Source organism: Aotus nancymaae, unplaced genomic scaffold (assembly GCF_030222135.1).
Source record: "Aotus nancymaae isolate 86718 unplaced genomic scaffold, 86718_ANA_hifiasm-v0.15.2.pri h1tg000059l, whole genome shotgun sequence".
Lineage (NCBI taxonomy): Eukaryota > Metazoa > Chordata > Mammalia > Primates > Aotidae > Aotus > Aotus nancymaae.
In genome coordinates, this window is record NW_026988473.1 from 3,440,727 (window position 1) to 3,460,323 (window position 19,597).

The window sequence follows — 19,597 nt, forward strand, 5'->3', positions numbered from 1 at the left end:
TGCCTGGAATCCCAGCACTTTGAGAGGCCAAGGTGGGCAGATTGCTTGAGCTCAGGAGTTTGAGAACAGCCCAGGCAACATGGTGAAACCCCATCTCAAAAAATTAGCCAGGCGTAGTGGCATGCACCTGTGGTCCTAGCTACTCAGGAGGCTGAGTAAGGAGGATGGCTTGAGCCTGGGAGGTGGAGGTTGCAGTGAGCCGAGATCACACCACTGCACTCCACCCTGAGTGACAAAGTGAGACCCCCACCTCAAAAACAAAAAATCTGCATAGAAAAACCACCATTATCAAAGTCAAGCGAAAAACTAAGAAAAAATTCACAACTCATATGACACACAAACGTTTAGTTTTCCCAAAATAAAGACCTCCTGCCATTCACTATTAAGAAGGAAAAAAAAAGACCAACCACCCAGTAGAAAAATGGGCAAAGAACATAAAATTCTCAGAAAAAGAGGCTTTTAAATAGATTTAGCTTGAACCATATAAAGTTGCCAATATTGACTTCTGACTCATGAAACTGACAACTTCATATGATTCAACTATTAAAAGTTGCTAAACCACAACAAAAATAAATGCCAATTAAAACTATACTGGTACAATTTTCCACCTACAGTACAGTTAAGAACAAAACATTTAACAGCATCCTGCTGGCTGGATAACAGGCAGCAACACGTATAGCTGGTGGAACTGTGAACTGGTGCAATCTCTGTAGAGAGCCATTCAGCAGCATCTATTAAAATTATAGGTGTATGTATCCTCAAAAGCATTTCCACTTCCAGGAATTTCACCTACAGATAAATTCCCAAAGGTTATTGCACCATTATTTATAATAACAGAGGAATGGAAATAATCTAGTTTATTTTATTTTATTTTATTGATTGATTGATTGATTGATTTCGAGACGGAGTTTCGCTCTTGTTACCCAGGCTGGAGTGCAATGGCGCGATCTCGGCTCACCGCAACCTCCGCCTCCTGGGTTCAGGCAATTCTCCTGCCTCAGCCTCCCGAGTAGCTGGGACTACAGGCATGCGCCACCATGCCCAGCTAATTTTTGTATTTTTAGTAGAGACGGGGTTTCACCATGTTGACCAGGATAGTCTTGATCTCTTGACCTCATGATCCACCCGCCTCGGCCTCCCAAAGTGCTGGGATTACAGGCCTGAGCCACCGCGCCCGGCCAATCTATTTTATTTTTTTGTTCGTTTTGGTTTCTTGTTTATTTTATGCATTTTTTTTTTTGTATTTTTTTCTAGTTTGGAAACAATCTAACCTAAATGTCCAATAAGGGACTATCTTTTTTTTTTTTTTTTTTTTTTTTTTTTTTTTAAGAGATGAGGTCTCATTATGTTCACCAGGCTGGTCTCAAACTCCTGGCCTCAAGAGATCCTCCCATCTCGGCCTCCCAAAGTATTGGGATTACAGGCGTGAGCCACCATGCCCAGCCAATAGTGGACTAATTTAAAACATTTTGGTTTAGCTATACAATGAACAACTATGCAGATAGTACATAAAAACAAGTTTAAGGAATCAGGTAATATGATTCAGAGAAACTGCTCCTGGTATAGCACAACTAAAATACTGGGGAAAATGTGAAAATATCTTTCTGACAAATGGTTAAATAGGAAAAGTAAGAGAAATTCTTACTTCGTAAACTTTTGTTCATAGAGAGCTTCGAACTTACAGAAAGATAGAATAACACAATGAACACTCATAAACCCACAACCTAGGTGGCAATTGTTGATATTTTGCAACATTTTTCAGTCTATATGAAAAAATATAATATCACATAATTACATATAAAATACACATAATATAGAAAGTAAAGACCAAGTATCATGATTATCTCAACCCTAATTACTTCCCATACATGCTGAATACTTTCTTAAATTACCAATGTTCAGAGATAAGTGTTGGTGTGCTGCAGCCAACCACTTCCAGCAGTGGCAAAGACTGTTGGTTTTTTATTTTGTCTTGTTTTTGTTTGTTTGTTTTTTATTTCTTTCTATTATTTTTTTGAGACAGAGTCTAACTCTGTTACCCAAGCTGGAGTGCAATGGTGCAATCTCAGCTCACTGCAACCTCCACTTCCCGGGCTCAAGTGATTCTCCTGTCTCAGCCTCCTGAGTAGCTGGGACCACAGATGTGCGCCATCACACCCGGCTAATTTTTGTATTTTTAGCAAAGATGGGGTTTCACCACCTTGGCCAGGCTGGCCTCGAACTCATGGCCTCAAGTGATATGCCTACCTTAGCCTCTCAAAGTGCTGGGATTACAGGAGTGAGCCACTGTGCCTGGCCTGTTTTTTATTTCTTTTAAAATTATCATCATGGATTCATGGGCTTTTATAGATTCAATATATTTGCTCAATTCTAATCACTTTTTTTTAAAGGGCTCCCATGAGATTTCCCAACCACAAGTCTGTCCTCACATGAGTTGGGAGCTAATGAGATTTTGTGGCTCACCTAAGAAAAATCAGCAGGCAACTCAGCAAGTCACTGCATTGTTCATTGACAACACTTGGCCATCAAGGATCTTCAGAAAACAGCTTTCTGATTTAAAAAAATTGCCGCCTGTAATCCCAGCACTTTGGGAGGCCGAGGCGGGTGGATCACGAGGTCAAGAGCTCGAGACCATCCTGGTCAATATGGTGAAACCCCGTCTCTACTAAAAATAAAAAAAAAATTAGCTGGGCATGGTGGCACGTGCCTGTAATCCCAGCTACTCAGGAGGCTGAGGCAGGAGAATTACCTGAACCCAGGAGGCGGAGGTTGCAGTGAGCCGAGATCGCGCCATTGCACTCCAGCCTGGGTAACAAGAGCAAAACTCCGTCTCAACTAAAAAAAAAAAAAAAGAAAAAAAAATTGCCTTCTCAGCTTCTGATTAAAAAAATTAGAAAATACTACAAATCAATGAATGTTTTCCCACATTGTTAGTAGATTGAACCATGGGAAATTGACATTTTTGTGGATTAAAAAGCAATTTGATAAAGAGCATCTACAAAAAAACTACAGCTAACAATATACTTTATAGTGACAAACTTGAAGCTTTCCCACTAAGATCAGGGACAACCCAAAAATGTCCCTCACCACTGCTTTTCAACAACCTACCGGAAGTTCTAGCCAACACAATAAATTAAGAAAAGGAAATAAAAGGCATACAGATGGGGAAAGATGAAACAAAGCTGTCTTTGTTTGCAAATGACATAATTTTCTATGTAGGAAACTTGAAAGAATCAAAAAACCTTCTGGAACTGATAAGCATAATTAGAATTAATAAGCTATAATTAGTTATTAGTTAATAACTAATTATAGCAAGGCTGGAGGATACAGGTTAATTTCAAAAGCCAATCATTTTCTCATATATAGCAATGAATAAGCAAATTTAAAGCACATTATAACTTCCGTTAGCATCTCAGAAATGGAAATACTTAGGTGTAATAAATATAACAAAATATGCAAGATCTATATGAGGAAAACTACAGGACTCTGATGAAAGATATCAAAGAGGAATGAAATAAATGGAGAGGTCTGGGACTGGTGGCTCATGCCTATGATTCCAGCACTTTGGGAGGCCAAGTTGGGAGGATCACTTGAGTCCAAGAGTTTGGGACCAGCCTGGGCAACATAGCGAGACTTCAGCTCTACAAAAATTTAAAAACTTAGCTGGGTGTGGTGGCACATGCCTATGGTTCCAGCTACTCAGGTGGCTGAGGTGGGAGGATCACCTGAGCCCAGGAGGGCGAGGCTGCAGTCAGCTGTCATCGCACCATTGCACTCCAGTCTGGGCAACAGAGTGAGACCTTGTCTCAAAATAAAATAAATAAGATAAAATGGAGAGATAGTCCATGTTCATGGATAGGAAAGCTTCATATTGTTAAGATATCTCTCTTCCCAACTTGATCTATAGATTCAATGTGATTCTAATCAAAATCCCAGGAAATTATTTTGTGGATATTGACAAACTGATTCTAAAGCTTAGATGAAGTGTCAAAAGACTCAGAATAGCCAACACGATATAGAAAAAGAACAAAGTCGGAGAACTGACACTACCCAACTTAGATACTTAATATAGTGGCTGGGCACAGTGGCTCACTCCTGTTATCCCAGCACTTTGGGAGGCAGAGGAGGGAGGTCAGGAGTTCAAGACCAGCCTGACCAATATGGTGAACACTATCTCTACTAAGAATACAAAAATTAGTTGGCTGTGGTGGTGCACACCTCTAGTCTCAGCTACTCAGGAGGCTGAGGCAGGAGAATTGCTTGAACCCAGGAGGCGGAGGTTGCAGTGAGACGAGACTGCACCACTGCACTCCAGCCTGGGAGATAAAGCGAGACTGTCTCAAAAAAAAATTAATATAGCTACAGTTATCAAGACAGTATGCAGTGATAGTGAAAGAATAGACAAATAGATCAATGAAACAGAATTGAGAGCCCAGAAATAGAGCCACATAAATATATATAACAAAGTGAAGACAGTCTTTTCAACAAATAGTGCTGGAACAACTGGACATCCACATGCAAAAAATGAATCTAGACACAGACCTTAAACCATTCACAAATGTTAGCTCAAAATTGGTCATGTACCAGCCTGGCCAATATGGCGAAACCCCGTCTCTACTAAAAATGCAAAAGTTAGCCGGGTATGGTGGCACGCACCTGTAGTTCCAGCTACTTGGGAGACTGAGGCAGGAGAATCAATTGAACCCGAGAAGCGAAGGGTGCAGTGAGCCAAGATTGTGCCACTGCACTCCGACCTGGGCGACAGAGCGAGTCTCATCTCAAAAAAAAAAAAAAAAAACTGGTCATGTAAAATGCAAAGCTATACAAAATGTCTAAGCTGTACACACCATATAAAACTTCTAGAAGATAGCATAGGAGAAAATCTAGATCTCTTGGGTATAGTGATAACTTTTTAGATACAACTCCAAAGGCACAGTGCATGACATAAGTAGTATAGGTTGGACTCATTCAAATTTAAAAGTTCTCCTCTGCGAAAGACACTGTTGAGAGAATGAAGAGACAAGCCACAGACTGGAATAAAATATTTTCAACACACACATTTGATAAGAGACTGGTATACAAAATATACAAAAAAGGGCTAGGCATGGTGGCCCATACCTGTAATCCCAGCACTTTGGGAGACTGAGGTGGTTGGATCACCCGAGGTCAGGAGTTCAAGACCAGCCTGGCCAACATGGTGAAACCCCATCTCTACTAAAAATACAAAAAATTAGCTGGGTGTGGTGGTGCATGCCTGTAATCCCAGCTACTGGGGAGGCTGAGGCAGAGAATCGCTTCAACCTGGGAGACGGAGGTTGCAGTTAGTGGAGACTGAGCCATTGCACTCCAGCCTGGGTAACAGAGTGAGGCTCTATCTCAAAAAAAAAAAAAAAAAAAAAATGTATACATGGCCTGGCATGGTAGCTCACACCTGTAATCCCAGCACTTTGGGAGGCCAAGGTGGGCGGATCATGAGGTCAGGAGAGCGAGACCATCTTGGCCAACATAGTGAAACCCCGTCTCTACTAAAATACAAAAATTAGCTGGGTGTGGTGGCGTGAGCCTATAGTCCCAGCTACTTAGGAGGCTGAGGCAGGAGAATTGCTTGAAGCCAGGAGGCGGAGGTTGCAGTGAGCTGAGATCACTCCACTGCACACCAGCCTGGTGCCTGGCGAAAGAGGACTCTGTCTCAAAAATAAATAAATAAATGAAACATACATACATACATAAAACAAGATATCACTGCATACTTATTAGAATGGCTAAACTCTAAAACACAACACCAGTGCCCACAAAAATGTGAAGCACCAGGCATTGTTCCATTGTTGGTGGAAACAAAAAATGGGAGAGGAACTTTGGAAGACAGTTTGGCAGTTTCTTACAAAACTAAACAGTCTTACCATATGATCTAGCAATGGTGCTCCTGGGTATTTAACCCAAATAAATTGAAAACTTATGTCCATACAAAAACCTACACACAATTGTGTATAGAATCTTTATTTTTGATCACCAAAACATGGAAGCAACCAAGATGTCCTGAAATAGGTAAATGGATAAACAAACTGTGGCAATTCATACAATGAAGTATCACTTAGCAATAAAAATAAATGAGTTGTCTGGGCACAGCGGCTCCTGCCTGTAATCCCAGCACTTTGGGAGTCAAGGCAGGAGGCTTACTTGAGTCCAGGAGTTCGAGACCAGCCTGGCCAACATGGCAAAATGCTGTCTCTGCTAAAAATACAAAAATTAGCTGAGCATTGTGGCAAGCACCTGTAATCCCAGCTACTTGGGAGGCTGAGGCAGGAGAATCACTTGAATCTGGGAGGTGGAGGTTGCAGTGAGCCAAGATCATGCCATTGCACTCCAGTCTAGGCGACAAGAGTGAAACTCCATCTCAAAAAATTTAAAAAGTTAAAAAAAATTTTTTTTTTTAAAAATGAGTTATCATGCCATGAAAAGACATGGAGGAACCTTAAACACACATATAAGTGAAAGAAGCCAGGCCGGGTGCAGTGGTTCACGCCTGTAATCTCAGCACTTTGGGAGGTTGAGGCCGGTGGATCACTTGAGGTCAGGAGTTGGAGACCAGCCTGGCTAACACGGTGAAACCCCGTTTCTACTAAAAATTCAAAATTAGCTGGATGTGGGAGCTCACACCTGTAATCCCAGTTACTCCTGGGTCTAAGGCAGGACAATCGCTTGAACCCGGGAGGTGGAGGTTGCAGTGAGCCAAGATCATGCCACTGCACTCCAGCCTGGGCAACAGAGTGAGACACTGTCCAAAAAAAAAAAAAAAAAAAGCCAGTTAGAATGGCTACATACTGTATGATTCCAATTTTACGACATTTTGGAAAAATATAGAGACAATAAAATATAGAAAAACTATAGAGACAATAAAAACATCAGTGGTTCAGGAGATGGAGGGGAGGTACAATGAATAGGTAAAGCCCAAGAGACTTTTAGGGAGGTGAAATTATTCTGTACGGTGGGTATGTGACATGCATTTGTCAAAACCCATAGAATGTACAACTCCAAGAGTGAATCTTGATTGTAGCCTATGAACTTTACAGTTGTCAATAATAATGTATCAATATTGGTGCATTAATTGTAACAAATGCACCATACCATGCAAGATGTTCATAACAGGGGAACCTGGGTGGCGGGGTGGAAGGGTGGGTATATGGAACTCTACTATTTGTGCAAGTATTCTGTAAATCTAAAACTGTGCTAAAAATAAAATCTATTTATTTTTAAAAACCATGTTGATAATTTTTATGAGCCTAGACTCTAAATCCTTTTTACATTTAGACCAAATACATTATTTGCAAGGCTTGAATATACACAGCATTCTTGGGTAACACAACTACTGTTTATGTTGAGGGACAGCTGCACTTTCACTTCTTTGGAACTTTACCAGGACTTGGCCACATTTCAGAAAATCACATCCTAGCATAAAGAAAAGACAACTGTTTAAGGTGATGAACATTCCAATTGCCCTAATTTGTTCTTTACACGTTATATGAATATATTAAATTATCACATACACCCCAAAAATATGTACATCTATTATGCATCAATAAAATAAATAAATAAAAATAAAATTTAAAACATAAATTATGAAAAAAGTTTTTTAAAAAAGAAAAGAGGCCGGGCAAGGTGGCTCATGCCCATAATCCCAGCACTTTGAGAGGCTGAGACAGGCGGATCACCTGAGGTCAGGAGTTCGAGAACAGCTTGACCAACATGGAGAAACCCCGTCTCTACTAAAAATACAAAATTAGCCAGGTGTGGTGGTGCATGCCTGTAATCCCAGCTACTCGGGAAGCTGAGGCAGGAGAATCACTTGAACCCAGGAGGCAAAGGTTGAGGTGAGCCCAGATTGCGCCATTGCACTCCAGCCTGGGCAACAAGAGCAAAACTCCGTCTGAAAAAAAGAAAAGAAAAGAAAAGAAAATTCTGGCAAACTAGTGGTCTCTGAGTGGCCAGTTTCGCTGCATGCTTGTATCGCACATGAGTTTGCAGCCGTGGATTCACTGCAGTTTTATAAAGAGGGCAAGCACCTGACAGCTTCATGTACCATCAATATGAACACATTCATACATATTGTGTTATTGCTAAATAATTTCCTTTAGGACTCTTCTGCAGTACAATCAGGATATTATATCGACATCAAATGTTTTCGTGTATAAGTAGGTTTTGCTCTGTATGAATTGCATTGCAGGATAACAACAAAATATTTATTACAAGGATGATGAAATTCGCCCCAGCTGACTGCCTGTCCTTTGAAATGAAATCTGAACTACTTACTCAGCCCTCAGGCTTGCCATAACCAGCCTGGCTGCTGTAGGGACTCTGTCCCCTCCTCCCACCAATGCCGGCCAATGGAATCTATTTGTATGTCCCAGAATGTGTCAGCACTCTCTTGTCCCTTGTCTTGGGACAGGCTGTTCTCTCCCTGAAATGCCCTCATCCTCTCCCTTCACTGTCTCAACAAATACAGTGCTCCCCAACCTCCATTCTTCAAGTCCTTCCTTCACAACCTGTGCCATAGGGGGCTGCCCCAGCGGCCTCACTTGATTTTCTTTAAATGACTCATTTTCCATAAATAAACTGATTTTTCAAAGAAAAGTTGATATCATGATCATAAACAGGAAACTAGTCTGAGTAACCCTGAAAATAAAGTTGCCATAAAAATAATATAAGGAATATACAAGTTAATAACTTTTGATAGAATTGTCAGCAGTTGCCCTGAGACTAACTGAGGGATAGGGATGGCGGGGGCAGATTAAGAAATGTTAGCCACCTGTTAACACCCTTGACATACTCAGAAGCTTGAAAGAAAATGGAAAGAATAACTTTCTCTTCTAGCCTAATTTAATGTTGCCCTTGTTCTCCCTAAAATCACCTGCATTTTACTACAACCCATTTATCACTCAGTGGCGCTAGAGGCTGCCAGTAAACCAGTGGACCAGACAAGCACAGTCTTTGCCCCTACAGATTCACAGTCGGCTGGTGGAAAAACACAAGCAACCTGGGAATGGCTATAAAATGTCATTGCTTAAGAAAATAGTTTGCGGCTGGAAGCGGTGGTTCACGCCTGTAATCTCAACACTTTGGGAGGCTGAGGAGTGCGATCACCTGAGGTCACAAGTTCAAGACCAGCCTGGCCAGAAGACGAGTTCCAGACTAGCCTGGCCATCTCTTTAGTAGAGGTGGTGAAACCCCGTCTCTACTAAAAATACAAAAATTAGCTGGGCGTAGTGGCGCGTGTCTAGTCCCGCCTACTCGGGAGGCTAAGGTACCTGCACCGCTTGAACCTGCCTGAGAGGCGGAGGTAGAGATGGCGCCACTGCATTTCCGCCTGGGCGACAGAGCCAGACTCCGGGAAAAAAAAAAAAGAAAGAAAGAAAGAAAAAGAAAATAGTTTGTGATTTAGGGCCTCTCACTTCTCCAGCGTCCCGGATACGCCCGGGGATTGTAGAGAACCCACACCTATTCGAAGATCATAAGAGTAGGAGCAAATTAATGATTTCTAATCTTTTCAAAGTTTTTTTTTTTTTTTTTTAAACAGAAAAAAAGAGTGGGGAGTGGGTGCATCTTACTATATTTAATGTGATGTGGAGTGAGACCGCTGAAAGTAATGTTGTTTTTTCCAGGCACTCCCGGAGACCCAGCTCGGCGAAGCCCGCCAGGACTGCGGGCGAACGGCGGCGGCTCCGGTTCCCCGGCCCGGGCCGGGCTCGGGTTACACTCTGGGAGGGGCTCCGCAGCGGCTCCCTAGTTAGGGGGCGCCCCGGTGGGTTCCGGCGTTAGGGGTCTCAGGAGCGGCTCTGGCATCATCTCGGAGCTGGCGAAGCGGGAAGAGTCCCGCGACAGGGCTGCCCCCAAAGAGCCCTCGGCGGGGGATGGGGGTGAGGTTACCCCCGCCCCTCCTGCCTCCTTCCCCTCCCCCGCAGGGATCCGGGACCCGCGCCCGCGGAGGGGACACGGGCTGCGGGGAGGGGCTGTGCCCGGAGCTGGCGGGATCGGAGGCCGGGAGGTGGGGCGGGGCCTGAGCCGGAGTTCTGAGTCCCTGCAGCGGGTGGGGGATGGAGACAGGGGTGGCGCGACCCTCTGTCTCCGCCCCGGGGGCGGAGCCCAGGTCCCAGCCTGCGGGGCGCCAGACTCACGAAATCCGCCCGGGGCTCCCTGCGCCCCTCCCGCCGCCCCGCACCCAGATTTGGGGAGACCCGCCCCCTGGCCCCGGGTCCTGCGGCCCTTGGCCCCTGCGCAGGTGCAGGTGCGGCTTCCCCTCCCCTTTCACCCAGGCGCACCTGCAGCGGCGGCCATGGCGCGAGGAGACGCCCCGCGGGACAGGTGAGTGGGCCGGGGTGGGTACGGACTGGGACCCTAGTGGCCAGGGTCGTTGCAGACCCGATCCCTGGAAGCGCTCCGAGGCTCAGAGAAGGCCGGATCGAACTACAATTCCCATCAGCCGACTCCCTCGGCCGCCGGAGCCGGGGTGATGGGGGTTGTAGTCCGCTCCGGAGGGGGCGGCCTGGGAGGCGGGAGGGCCCTGGGAGGCGGGAGGGCCCGCGGAGGCGGGTGCGTCCTCGGGGTGACCTTCCCAACCGATCCCCACAGCTACCACCTGGTCGGGATCAGCTTCTTTATCCTGGGTCTGGGCACCCTTCTTCCCTGGAACTTCTTCATCACCGCCATCCCGGTGAGACTCGCGGCGGAGTGGCAGCCCGTGGCCACAGCCAGCACCTCTCCCTCCCGCCCGCCCTTTGGGATGAGGCTTACAGGGGCGCTTCACCGCGCGCCTGTGACCCCTCGTTGTGCTCATCTGTGGGCTGAAGCTCGGAGCCTCAGAGAGGGGAATGCTTCCCCCATGGCTAGGAAAGCAGCAATTCAGGAATGCCCGAATCGCAGAGGAGCAAGGCCACCAGCCCACGGGGTCTGGCACGAGCCAAGGCGCTGCCCACTTACTTCCTCTATGTGTTGTTATTCCTGAGTCAGTCACCCCAAAAGTCGGTTATTGAACCTTTGATTTTCTTTGCGATATCATGAATAACATTCATTCATTCATTCAACAAACTTTGTGCACCTACTGTGGAGCAGGCACTGGGGACACAGGAGGAAACAGCAGGGAGGCTCTTCAGGAAAAGCAGGAATGTGGGGTTTGCATTGTCTTTGGGACCGGGTTATTCATCTGTATTCACTGCAACAACTTTACAAATGCCTCTTGGGTACCTGGCTCTGTGCTGGGCCCTGGAAACCCAGAGAGGAATCAGCCCCTGGTCTTGAGAGCAAGAGGGGGCCAAAGAGCTATTAATAATGTAACATGATGCGTGCCATCCCAGGCTTGCAGCAGGTCCCCAGGGGAGGGAGAAAGTTCCTTCTGCTTTGTGGAAGACATTTGTAAGTTGGGAGTAGGGCAGGCAGAGTGCATAAGGAGGGGTGTGGCCTGGAGGGCATTCCAGGCAGAGGTGACAGCCATGCCAAGGCAGACAGGCAAGAGAGAGCCAGCCTGTTTAGAGAGAGATCCAGAGCCAGGACTGCCTGGAGCTTAGCAGGATGGAGCAGAAGATGAGGCACAAAGGGAGACTGGGATCTGATTCTGAAGGGCTGTTCCATTTGGGGCTTTGCCCTGCAGGCAATAGGGAGGCATGGAGCAGGGTGTTGATGTTAAGCAGAGGAATGGCAGGCTATGTGCTCTAGAGAGAATACAGTTGGTCAGCACCTAGGCCAGAGCCCGGCTGACGGTAGGTGCTCAGTAAATACCCACAGAATGAATGAATCTAGCAGCTGCTCCAGGAGTAGAGGTGGGGGCTGGAACCAGGGCACTGAAGAAGAGTGGCCGTCCAAGACTGGACGAGGCTCGTGCTGGGGTCTCCTAATGCTTGGGATCTGTCCCAGACTTCAGCCATTCAACTCAGCACACATTCATGAGGGAGCTCTGACTGTGTGCCGGGTGCTGGGGACAGAACAAGGACTTGGCAGACAAGCCCCAGCAGACATTAGGAAGCCACCACAAGTGAGGGGGAAGGCAGCGGGGTAACGCTGAGAGGTGCTGACCCTCCATCACCTCCCCACCTGGCAGTACTTCCAGGCGAGACTGGCAGGAGACAGCAACAGCACAGCCAGGACCCTGAGCACCAACCGCACGGGCCCCGAGGATGCCTTCAACTTCAACAACTGGGTGACGCTGCTGTCCCAGCTGCCCCTGCTGCTCTTCACCCTTCTCAACTCCTTCCTGTACCAGTGGTGAGAGGCCTGCCCTGGCTCCTGTGCCCCCTGTTGAGGCAGCTTCATTTGGGCCCAGGAAGGCCTCCCCACCCCTGACTCCCACCCCTATCCCCCGCCAGCCCTACTGCCCAGCTCCATTGCTGAACCTCCTTCCCCAACCTCCTCTGGCCTGGGCCACGCTGATCCACTCTGCCCCCTCTGAGCAGCATCCCGGAGACGGTGCGCATTCTGGGCAGCCTGCTGGCCATACTGCTGCTCTTTGCCCTGACGGCAGCGTTGGTCAAGGTGGACATGAGCCCCGGACCCTTCTTCTCCATCACCATGGCCTCCGTCTGCTTCATCAACTGTGAGCATCTCTGCCCCCTCCCCAGCCAGCCCATGCAGGGCTTCAACCTGGCCTCCTCATCCCTGAAAGGGCCCAGCATATCTGAGAAGGGAAGACAGCCTCATAGTCGCTCATATCCCTGGTGAAGAAACTGAGGCCCAGAGGGAGAGGAAGAGTCACTTGTCCAGGCCTCACAGTGCCCTAGGAGCAGGGTTCCTGGTCGATAGCTCCACAGACCAATGGCTGCACCTCAGAAGAGGACTGAATGGCAGGTGTTGCCCCAAGTGCCCAGAGTCCCTAGGGAAGCTCACACCTGCCCAACCTTGTCCAGAGTCCCCTGTGCATCCAGCGGACACCTCCTCCAGTGAGCCTCTGAGGCCTGCCCAGTTGAGCAGCAGCCCCCATCCCTGTCCCTCCGCAGCCTTCAGTGCAGTCCTGCAGGGCAGCCTCTTCGGGCAGCTGGGCACCATGCCTTCCACCTACAGCACCCTCTTCCTCAGCGGCCAGGGCCTGGCTGGGATCTTTGCTGCCCTTGCCATGCTCCTGTCCTTGGCCAGTGAGTACGATTGAGTGGCTGGAGAGCTGGGGTGGCCTCTGAGGTTTGGGGAGCAGAGAGGGCATGTGAGAGCAAGAACCTGGGTTCTGGGTGAAGACAGAGGTGAGGGGGTGATATGGAAATGGGGATTGTGTCTGGAGCTAGGGAGTGGGGCCCATGGGCCCTGGAAGTGGAGGAGGAGTAATAACCAAGTGTGGACCGGATTAACTCAGGGCCAGGGGCAGGATTCCTGGGGCCAACACTGGCATGTGACAGCAGGTTGAAGTTGAAGGATGAGGGGATGGGTTTGGGATTCAGGTAGACTTGGGTTTGAATCAGCTTCAGTGCTCATCAGCTGGGGGCATTGGACAAGGCTTGTCACCTCTCTGTGCTATTTCCCCACCTATGTGATTGTTATAGCTCCCTGCTTAGATTGTAATGAGCACACAATAAGAGAAGGCTCCTGGCACATAGTATGTGCTCAACAAAAATGACGCATAGAGGAAAGTGAGAGAAGTGTAGGGCTGCTCTGGGGCCCTGTACAAGATTCCCAAGTCTGTCAGTGAAGGGAGGAGTGGAAGAGGCTGGGAGTGGGTCTGAGAAGTGCACAATGGGAAATGGGACAGGAGCTGGAAGCCCTGTGAGAGCCGGCAGGACCAGGTGCCTCTCTCCTGCAGCTGACGTTTCTCTGCAGGTGGCGTGGACGCCCAGACCTCCGCCTTGGGGTACTTCATCACGCCCTGTGTGGGCATCCTCATGTCCATTGTGTGTTACCTGAGCCTGCCTCACCTGGTGAGCCTGCTGTTGGGCTCCAGGCCCCACCTCAAAGCATCTCTGACAGAGTCCTGAGTCTGAGGCCCCGAGAAAGGCCAGGGGAGGTGAAGGAGACCTAGCCCCAGCCCTGACCGCCAGAGAAGACACTGAGGGACCCCAGCCTCTAGGCCAATGGTGTGGGGAGGGATCCAGACACCTCAGCCAAGCCAGGCAGGCCCAACACTTTCCTGTCCTCTGCAGAAGTTTGCCCGCTACTACCTGGCCAAGAAACAATCCCAGGCCCAAGCTCAGGAGCTGGAGACCAAAGCTGAGCTCCTCCATTCTGGTAAGCCCTGAGACCCTCCTGGGGAAGTGGGAGATGCAGGGGAAGCTAGAGTCACTTCCCCTAGGAAGCAGTTCCCTCCGCAGCCAGAGCCCACCTCTAGTAGCCTTGTGCAAAAAGGAAGATCATGACGGGCAGTTGGTAGGGTTAAAGTCATCCCTGCTGTTCTTCAGGCCTGTTTCCACCTCTGTAAAATGAGGAGGCAATAGAGCTTCCACACCTGCAAATTTTGGATCCAAAGACCTCTGAATTTGAATCCTGGTTTCACAGCATCTCAGCTGTGTGGCCTGAGACAAACCACTCAGCCACTGCACCCCACTGAACCTCCAAGTGTTATTTGTAAAGCAATGGTCATGAGATAATCCATCTAAAGTGCTTCGCTCATGCCCGACCCACGCATGCGCTTCCTGGCAGCTATGCCTTTCCGTCGTGAATTCCCTTCGCCTGCAGCCTGGGCTGGAAGAAGATCACTGGTTTTTTGTTTTGTTTTGGTTTGGTTTTGAGGCAGGATCTCACTCTGTCACTTGGGCTGCAGTGCAGTGGCACAATCATAGCTCACTACAGCCTCGATCTCCTGGGCTCAAGTGATCCTCCTGTCTCAGCCTCCCAAGTAGCTGGGACTATAGGTGCAGGTCATCATGCCCGGCTAATTTTTGTATTTTTGTAGAGATGGGGATTCACCATGTTGCCCAGGTTGGTCTCAAACTCCTGGGCTCAAGCAATCTGCCCGCCTCGGCCTACCAAAGTGTTGGGATTACAGGTGTAAGCCACCGTGCCTGGCTGAGGATCACTTGTTTTAACTGCTGGGAATCTCTCTGTTGGGCCTAGAAGTCGGGAAACCTGGGTCACAGGATGACCCTTCCCACTCCCCCCTTGCCCCAGATGAGAAGAATGGGATTCCCAATAGTCCCCAGAGGGTAGCTCTGACCCTGGATCTTGACCTGGAGAAGGAGCCGGAACCGGAGCCAGATGAGCCCCAGGAGCCAGGAAAACCTTCAGTTTTCACTGTCTTCCAAAAGGTTTGGCTTGGATATAGCCCCCAACCACCATCCCTGGGGAAGAATGGGTCTTACATGGTCTCCCCCAAGGTCATAGGGTCATAGTGGGTCAGGGACACAGCTGGGCCAGGCCCTGTGTCCTGCTTCTGGAAGGGGCTTCAGCCAGAGGGTGGGGCCCTGGGACTGCCCTGCTTGCTCACACCCCTGCCTCTGGCTCCCAGATCTGGCTGACGGCGCTGTGCCTTGTGTTGGTCTTCACAGTCACCCTGTCCGTCTTCCCTGCCATCACAGCCATGGTGACCAGCTCCACCAGTCCCGGGAAGTGGAGTGAGTGTCGGGGTGCAGAAGACGGCAGGGCAGGGGGCACGAAGGGGAGAGGAGGGGTGAGGGGAGTTGGGGACCACTATGAGCTGCAGCCCTCTCCCTCCCAGGTCAGTTCTTCAACCCCATCTGCTGCTTCCTCCTCTTCAACATCATGGACTGCCTGGGACGGAGCCTGACGTCTTACTTCTTATGGGTAAGCACACCGGGGCTGGGTGATCCGATGTTTCAGGAAGTAGTTTGGGATCTGAGGGCTTGAAAGAGCATGGAGGGGATTTTCCAGTAGTCCAAGTGACCTGGCAATGGAACCACTGGCCAAGCACCAGGGAGCACCTGGGCCCTGGAGGTGTGCCGGCCAGGGCTCGCTCTGTGAGCTCCTTGAAAGCAAAAGTCATGTCCAGCTGACCTCTGTGTCCCCAGCATCCAGCCTTCGCTGCTCGAGAATGTTACATGGAGTTTCCTGCACCACGTGAGGGACTGAGCAAGAGTCTTAGTTTTGGGGTTGGTTTTAGCCATGGTGTTGTATCTTTAAATGAAATCTTCCAAAAAGACGATAAATAAAGCAGATGAAAGAACTGCTCTGATCCAAGTCAGAATAGGAGCTATCACTGCTTCCAATCCCACTCAGAAACCCCATCTGCTCCCAGAGGGGTCTGTGGAACCCCCAGGGGTGCTCTGAGGAACTAAGTGTGTAAAGTGTAGGTGTTGTGGAGAGCAGAAACTAGAGCCTGGGAGAAGCAGAGGTGAGCCCCTGGCCAGTCCCTGATTGCTGGGCAGCCTCTGCCCAGGCCCCAACGCTGAGTCCGCTCTCATTGGCTCACAGGGCAGGTCAGAAGAGGTCAGAGGGTGATGGATGGGTCTATCCTATGGGTGGGCCAGGTGTGGTGGCTCACGCCTATAATCCCAGCACTTTGGGAGGCCGAGGCAGGTAGATCACAAGGTCAGGAGTTCGAGACCAGCCTGGCCCACGTGGTGAAACCCTGTCTCTACTAAAAATATAAAAATCACCCAGGCATGGTGGCACGCGCCTGTAATCCTGGCTACTTGGGAGGCTAAGGCAGAAGAATTGCTTGAACCCAGGAGGTGGAGGCTGCAGTGAGCCAAGATTGAGCCACTGCACTCCAGCCTGGGTAACAGAGCAAGACTCTGTCTCAAAAAACAACAACAACAAAACAAAATCCTAACACTTTGGGAGGCCAAGGCAAGAGGATCGCTTGAGCTCAGGAATTCAAAATTAGCCTGGACAACACAGTGAGACCTTGTCTGTATATACACACCCACACACACATTTTTAATGAAAAAAAAAAAAAAAGGCGGGGCTGGGTGTGGTGGCTCATGCCTATAATCCCAGCACTTTGGGAGGCTGAGGCGGGTGGATCACTTGAGGTTAGGAGTTCAAGACTAGCCTGGGTAACATGGTGAAACCCCATCTCTACTAAAAATACAAAAATTATCTGGGCATGGTGGTGGCAGGCACCTATAGTCCCAGCTACTCAGGAGGCTGACGCAAGAGGATTGCTTGAACCCAGAAGTGGAGGTTGCAGTGAGCGGAGATCAGGGCCACTGCACTTTAGCCTGAGTGACAGAGTTGAGACTCCATCTCGAAAACAAGGTACCCTATGGGTGTTCTGAGATGGCCTGGAGCAGAGACCTGGCTCCAGGGACCACACTGACCCCAGCCTCTGCCACAGCCAGACGAGGACAGCCGGCTGCTGCCCCTGCTGGTCTGCCTGCGATTCTTGTTCGTGCCCCTCTTCATGCTGTGCCACGTGCCCCAGAGGTCCCGGCTGCCCATCCTCTTCCCGCAGGATGCGTACTTCATCACCTTCATGCTGCTCTTTGCCATTTCTAATGGCTACCTGGTGTCCCTCACCATGTGCCTGGCGCCCAGGTCTGGGGGAATGGGGTGGCTTGGGGGCTGAGAGTGGGGAAGTGGGTTCACTCTTTGGAGAGGGACAGCCTGCGAGGGAGGGCTTGTCCTGCTTCTGGCCAGCCCAACCCTAACTGTTCACGGGCCTCGCTGGCTCCCCCTGCCGGGCAAGGCCTTAACTGCAGGGGAGAAGAGAACTGGGTGCAGGAGGTACCTGCCCAGCAAAGTAGCCCAGGCACTGCTTCTGGGGGCTCTTCGATGGGCCTCAGTTTCCCCATCTGTAAAATAATGGGCTGAACTGTTATCCCTCAGGGTCCATCAAGCTCTAAAATTCTCAGTTTGAGGAGAGCTAAGGTATTATGTGGTTGTTGTTTTTTTTTGAGACGGAGTCTTGATCTGTGGCTCAGGCTGGAGTGCAGTGGGAGTGATCTCTGCTCACTGCAACCTCTGCCTCCCAGGTTCAAGCAATTCTGCCTCAGCCTCCTGAGTAGCTGGGACTACAGGCGTGCACTGCCACACCTGGCTAATTTTTGTATTTTTAGTAGAGATGGAGTCTCACGGTATTGGCCAGGATGGTCTTGATCTCCTGACCTTGTGATCCGCCCGCCTTGGCCTCCCAAATTGCTGAGATTACAGGAACCACCGAACCCGGCTGAGAGCTAAGGTTTGACCAAAAACAAGGTTCATGGGCTATTTCCTCAAGGGGCAATGCAGTGGAGAATCCAGAGAGAATGAAACTGACAGGGTGGGGGCACTGTGGAAAGCGCAGGCTGTGGAATCTGGAATCCCATCATGTTGGACCCAGAGGCCCTGAGAGATGTCCTTGTCCAGCAGCTTCATTTACATACCAGGAAACTGAGGCCCAGAAAGAAGGGGCTAGTTATGGTGACACAAGGGTTGGGTCAGAGGCCCAGATGATGGGCAGAGGGCGGTGGAGCTGGGTTCAGGTTTGGGCCCAGTGTTTTCTAAGAGCTCCTGTTCCCCGTGTTCCAGGCAGGTGCTGCCACATGAGCGGGAGGTGGCTGGCGCCCTCATGACCTTCTTCCTGGCCCTGGGACTTTCCTGTGGAGCCTCCCTCTCCTTCCTCTTCAAGGCGCTGCTCTGAAGCAGTCCCTCCAGGCTCTTTGGCAGCGTCTTCTCAACATCTCCTTCCGGAGCTGAGATCCAGCCCAGGGCGAATGGCAAGCTCGGCTCAGGCTTCTGCTGGGGGGCGGGACCCTGGGCCTGGGGCTGCCAGCAGGGGCCAGGAGCCGCTCTCCATCCCTTGGAGTGCTGTGGGGAAGAATTCACCCTGGGTCATTCTAACCCTCACCCAGGAATGGAGGTGACTCACACAAGACCTCGTGGAAACGGTGACGACCAGGGACAAGTGGGAGCAGGGCACAGCTGCTCCCCACCACCAGCTCTGCCTATGTGCATCATCACCAGGAGCAGAGGCAACCAGAGGGTTCAGAGTGGGAGGTGGGGCCAGTCCAGGGCAGGAGCTCCTCATCCTCCCAGGCTTCAGCAACCCAGGGTAAAAGGTGCCAGGGATGTTGTGGGGACCTGGGAGGAGGAACAGGTGTTGAGGACCTGAAGGTGCTCAAAGCGCTAGGCTCAGCCTCAAGCAGTGTTTTCATTGCCAACACTTACTGTCCCCGCTCTCCAGAGCCCAGCTGGGCCTGGGCCCCAGAACCACAGCTAGCCTGCATGTGTGCACTGCACTTTACAGTTTGCAAAGCTCTTCCATACCCACTCTCTCACTGAAGCCTAATTGAGGCCCTTGGAAGGAGCTGGACAAGGACTGTGCTTCCCCCACTATACAGGGGAGGAAACTGAGTCCTGGGGGAAGTGACTGGTCCGTGGTAGAGCTGGGGACTCAGCCCTGTCTCCGTCCTCCCTGTAGGTGCTGTTCTTCCTGCCCAACACCTGTTTTTCTTTTCCTCGAGGGGTCCGGGGCAGGAGCCCTGGGTTCTTACTCCCCTTTTTGCTGTTTCTCCTTCTGTGGACCCTGCTCCTGGGTCTAATAACAACCCCATTTATTTGTATGATGCGTTCACCAAGTTTTTATTTCTGAAGTGCTGTTGGCTCTATTGGCCTCAATGACTTGGGTGGGGTCAGAAAGACTGTACCCCCTTGACAGGTGGGATGACTGAGGCCCCAGGAAGGGCAGGGATTGGTGAGCATCTCTGTGCTGGGTCCTCTGGACCACATGATAGCTGGGGGGTATTGACCTGCAAGG

At 49.8% G+C, this 19,597-nt stretch overlaps 1 protein-coding gene across 10 annotated transcripts; it reads left to right on the top strand.

Moving 5' to 3' along the window:
* The first annotated feature begins 10,168 nt into the window (after positions 1-10,168).
* On the top strand, positions 10,169-19,403 carry SLC29A2 (solute carrier family 29 member 2). 10 transcript variants are annotated; one of them, XR_010338279.1, is made up of 14 exons: positions 10,285-10,356; positions 10,624-10,705; positions 12,086-12,249; positions 12,438-12,577; positions 12,978-13,112; positions 13,786-13,883; positions 14,106-14,190; positions 15,070-15,206; positions 15,407-15,512; positions 15,602-15,702; positions 16,980-17,118; positions 17,202-17,397; positions 18,370-18,557; positions 18,693-19,403. XR_010338279.1 is itself a non-coding variant. In XM_064364716.1 (13 exons), exons 1-13 carry the CDS (start codon positions 10,328-10,330, stop codon positions 18,479-18,481), a joined length of 1,524 nt encoding a protein of 507 aa, XP_064220786.1. In that variant the 5' UTR covers positions 10,285-10,327; the 3' UTR covers positions 18,482-19,403. The 10 variants fall into 10 exon arrangements, 9 of the variants coding, with proteins under 9 accessions (XP_012318330.1, XP_064220786.1, XP_064220789.1 ...); XM_064364716.1 differs by having other exon boundaries at positions 18,370-19,403; XM_064364719.1 differs by having other exon boundaries at positions 18,374-19,403.
* The last annotated feature ends 194 nt before the right edge of the window (positions 19,404-19,597 follow it).

Excerpts from the sequence above, each read along its gene's own strand:
- SLC29A2 (XM_064364716.1), top strand. The coding sequence starts at position 10,328 with ATGGCGCGAGGAGACGCCCCGCGGGACAG. Across the intron at positions 10,706-12,085 it reads TCTTCATCACCGCCATCCCG|TACTTCCAGGCGAGACTGGC; the intron begins GTGAGACTCGCG and ends CCCACCTGGCAG. Across the intron at positions 15,703-16,979 it reads TGACGTCTTACTTCTTATGG|GCACCTATAGTCCCAGCTAC; the intron begins GTAAGCACACCG and ends TGGTGGTGGCAG.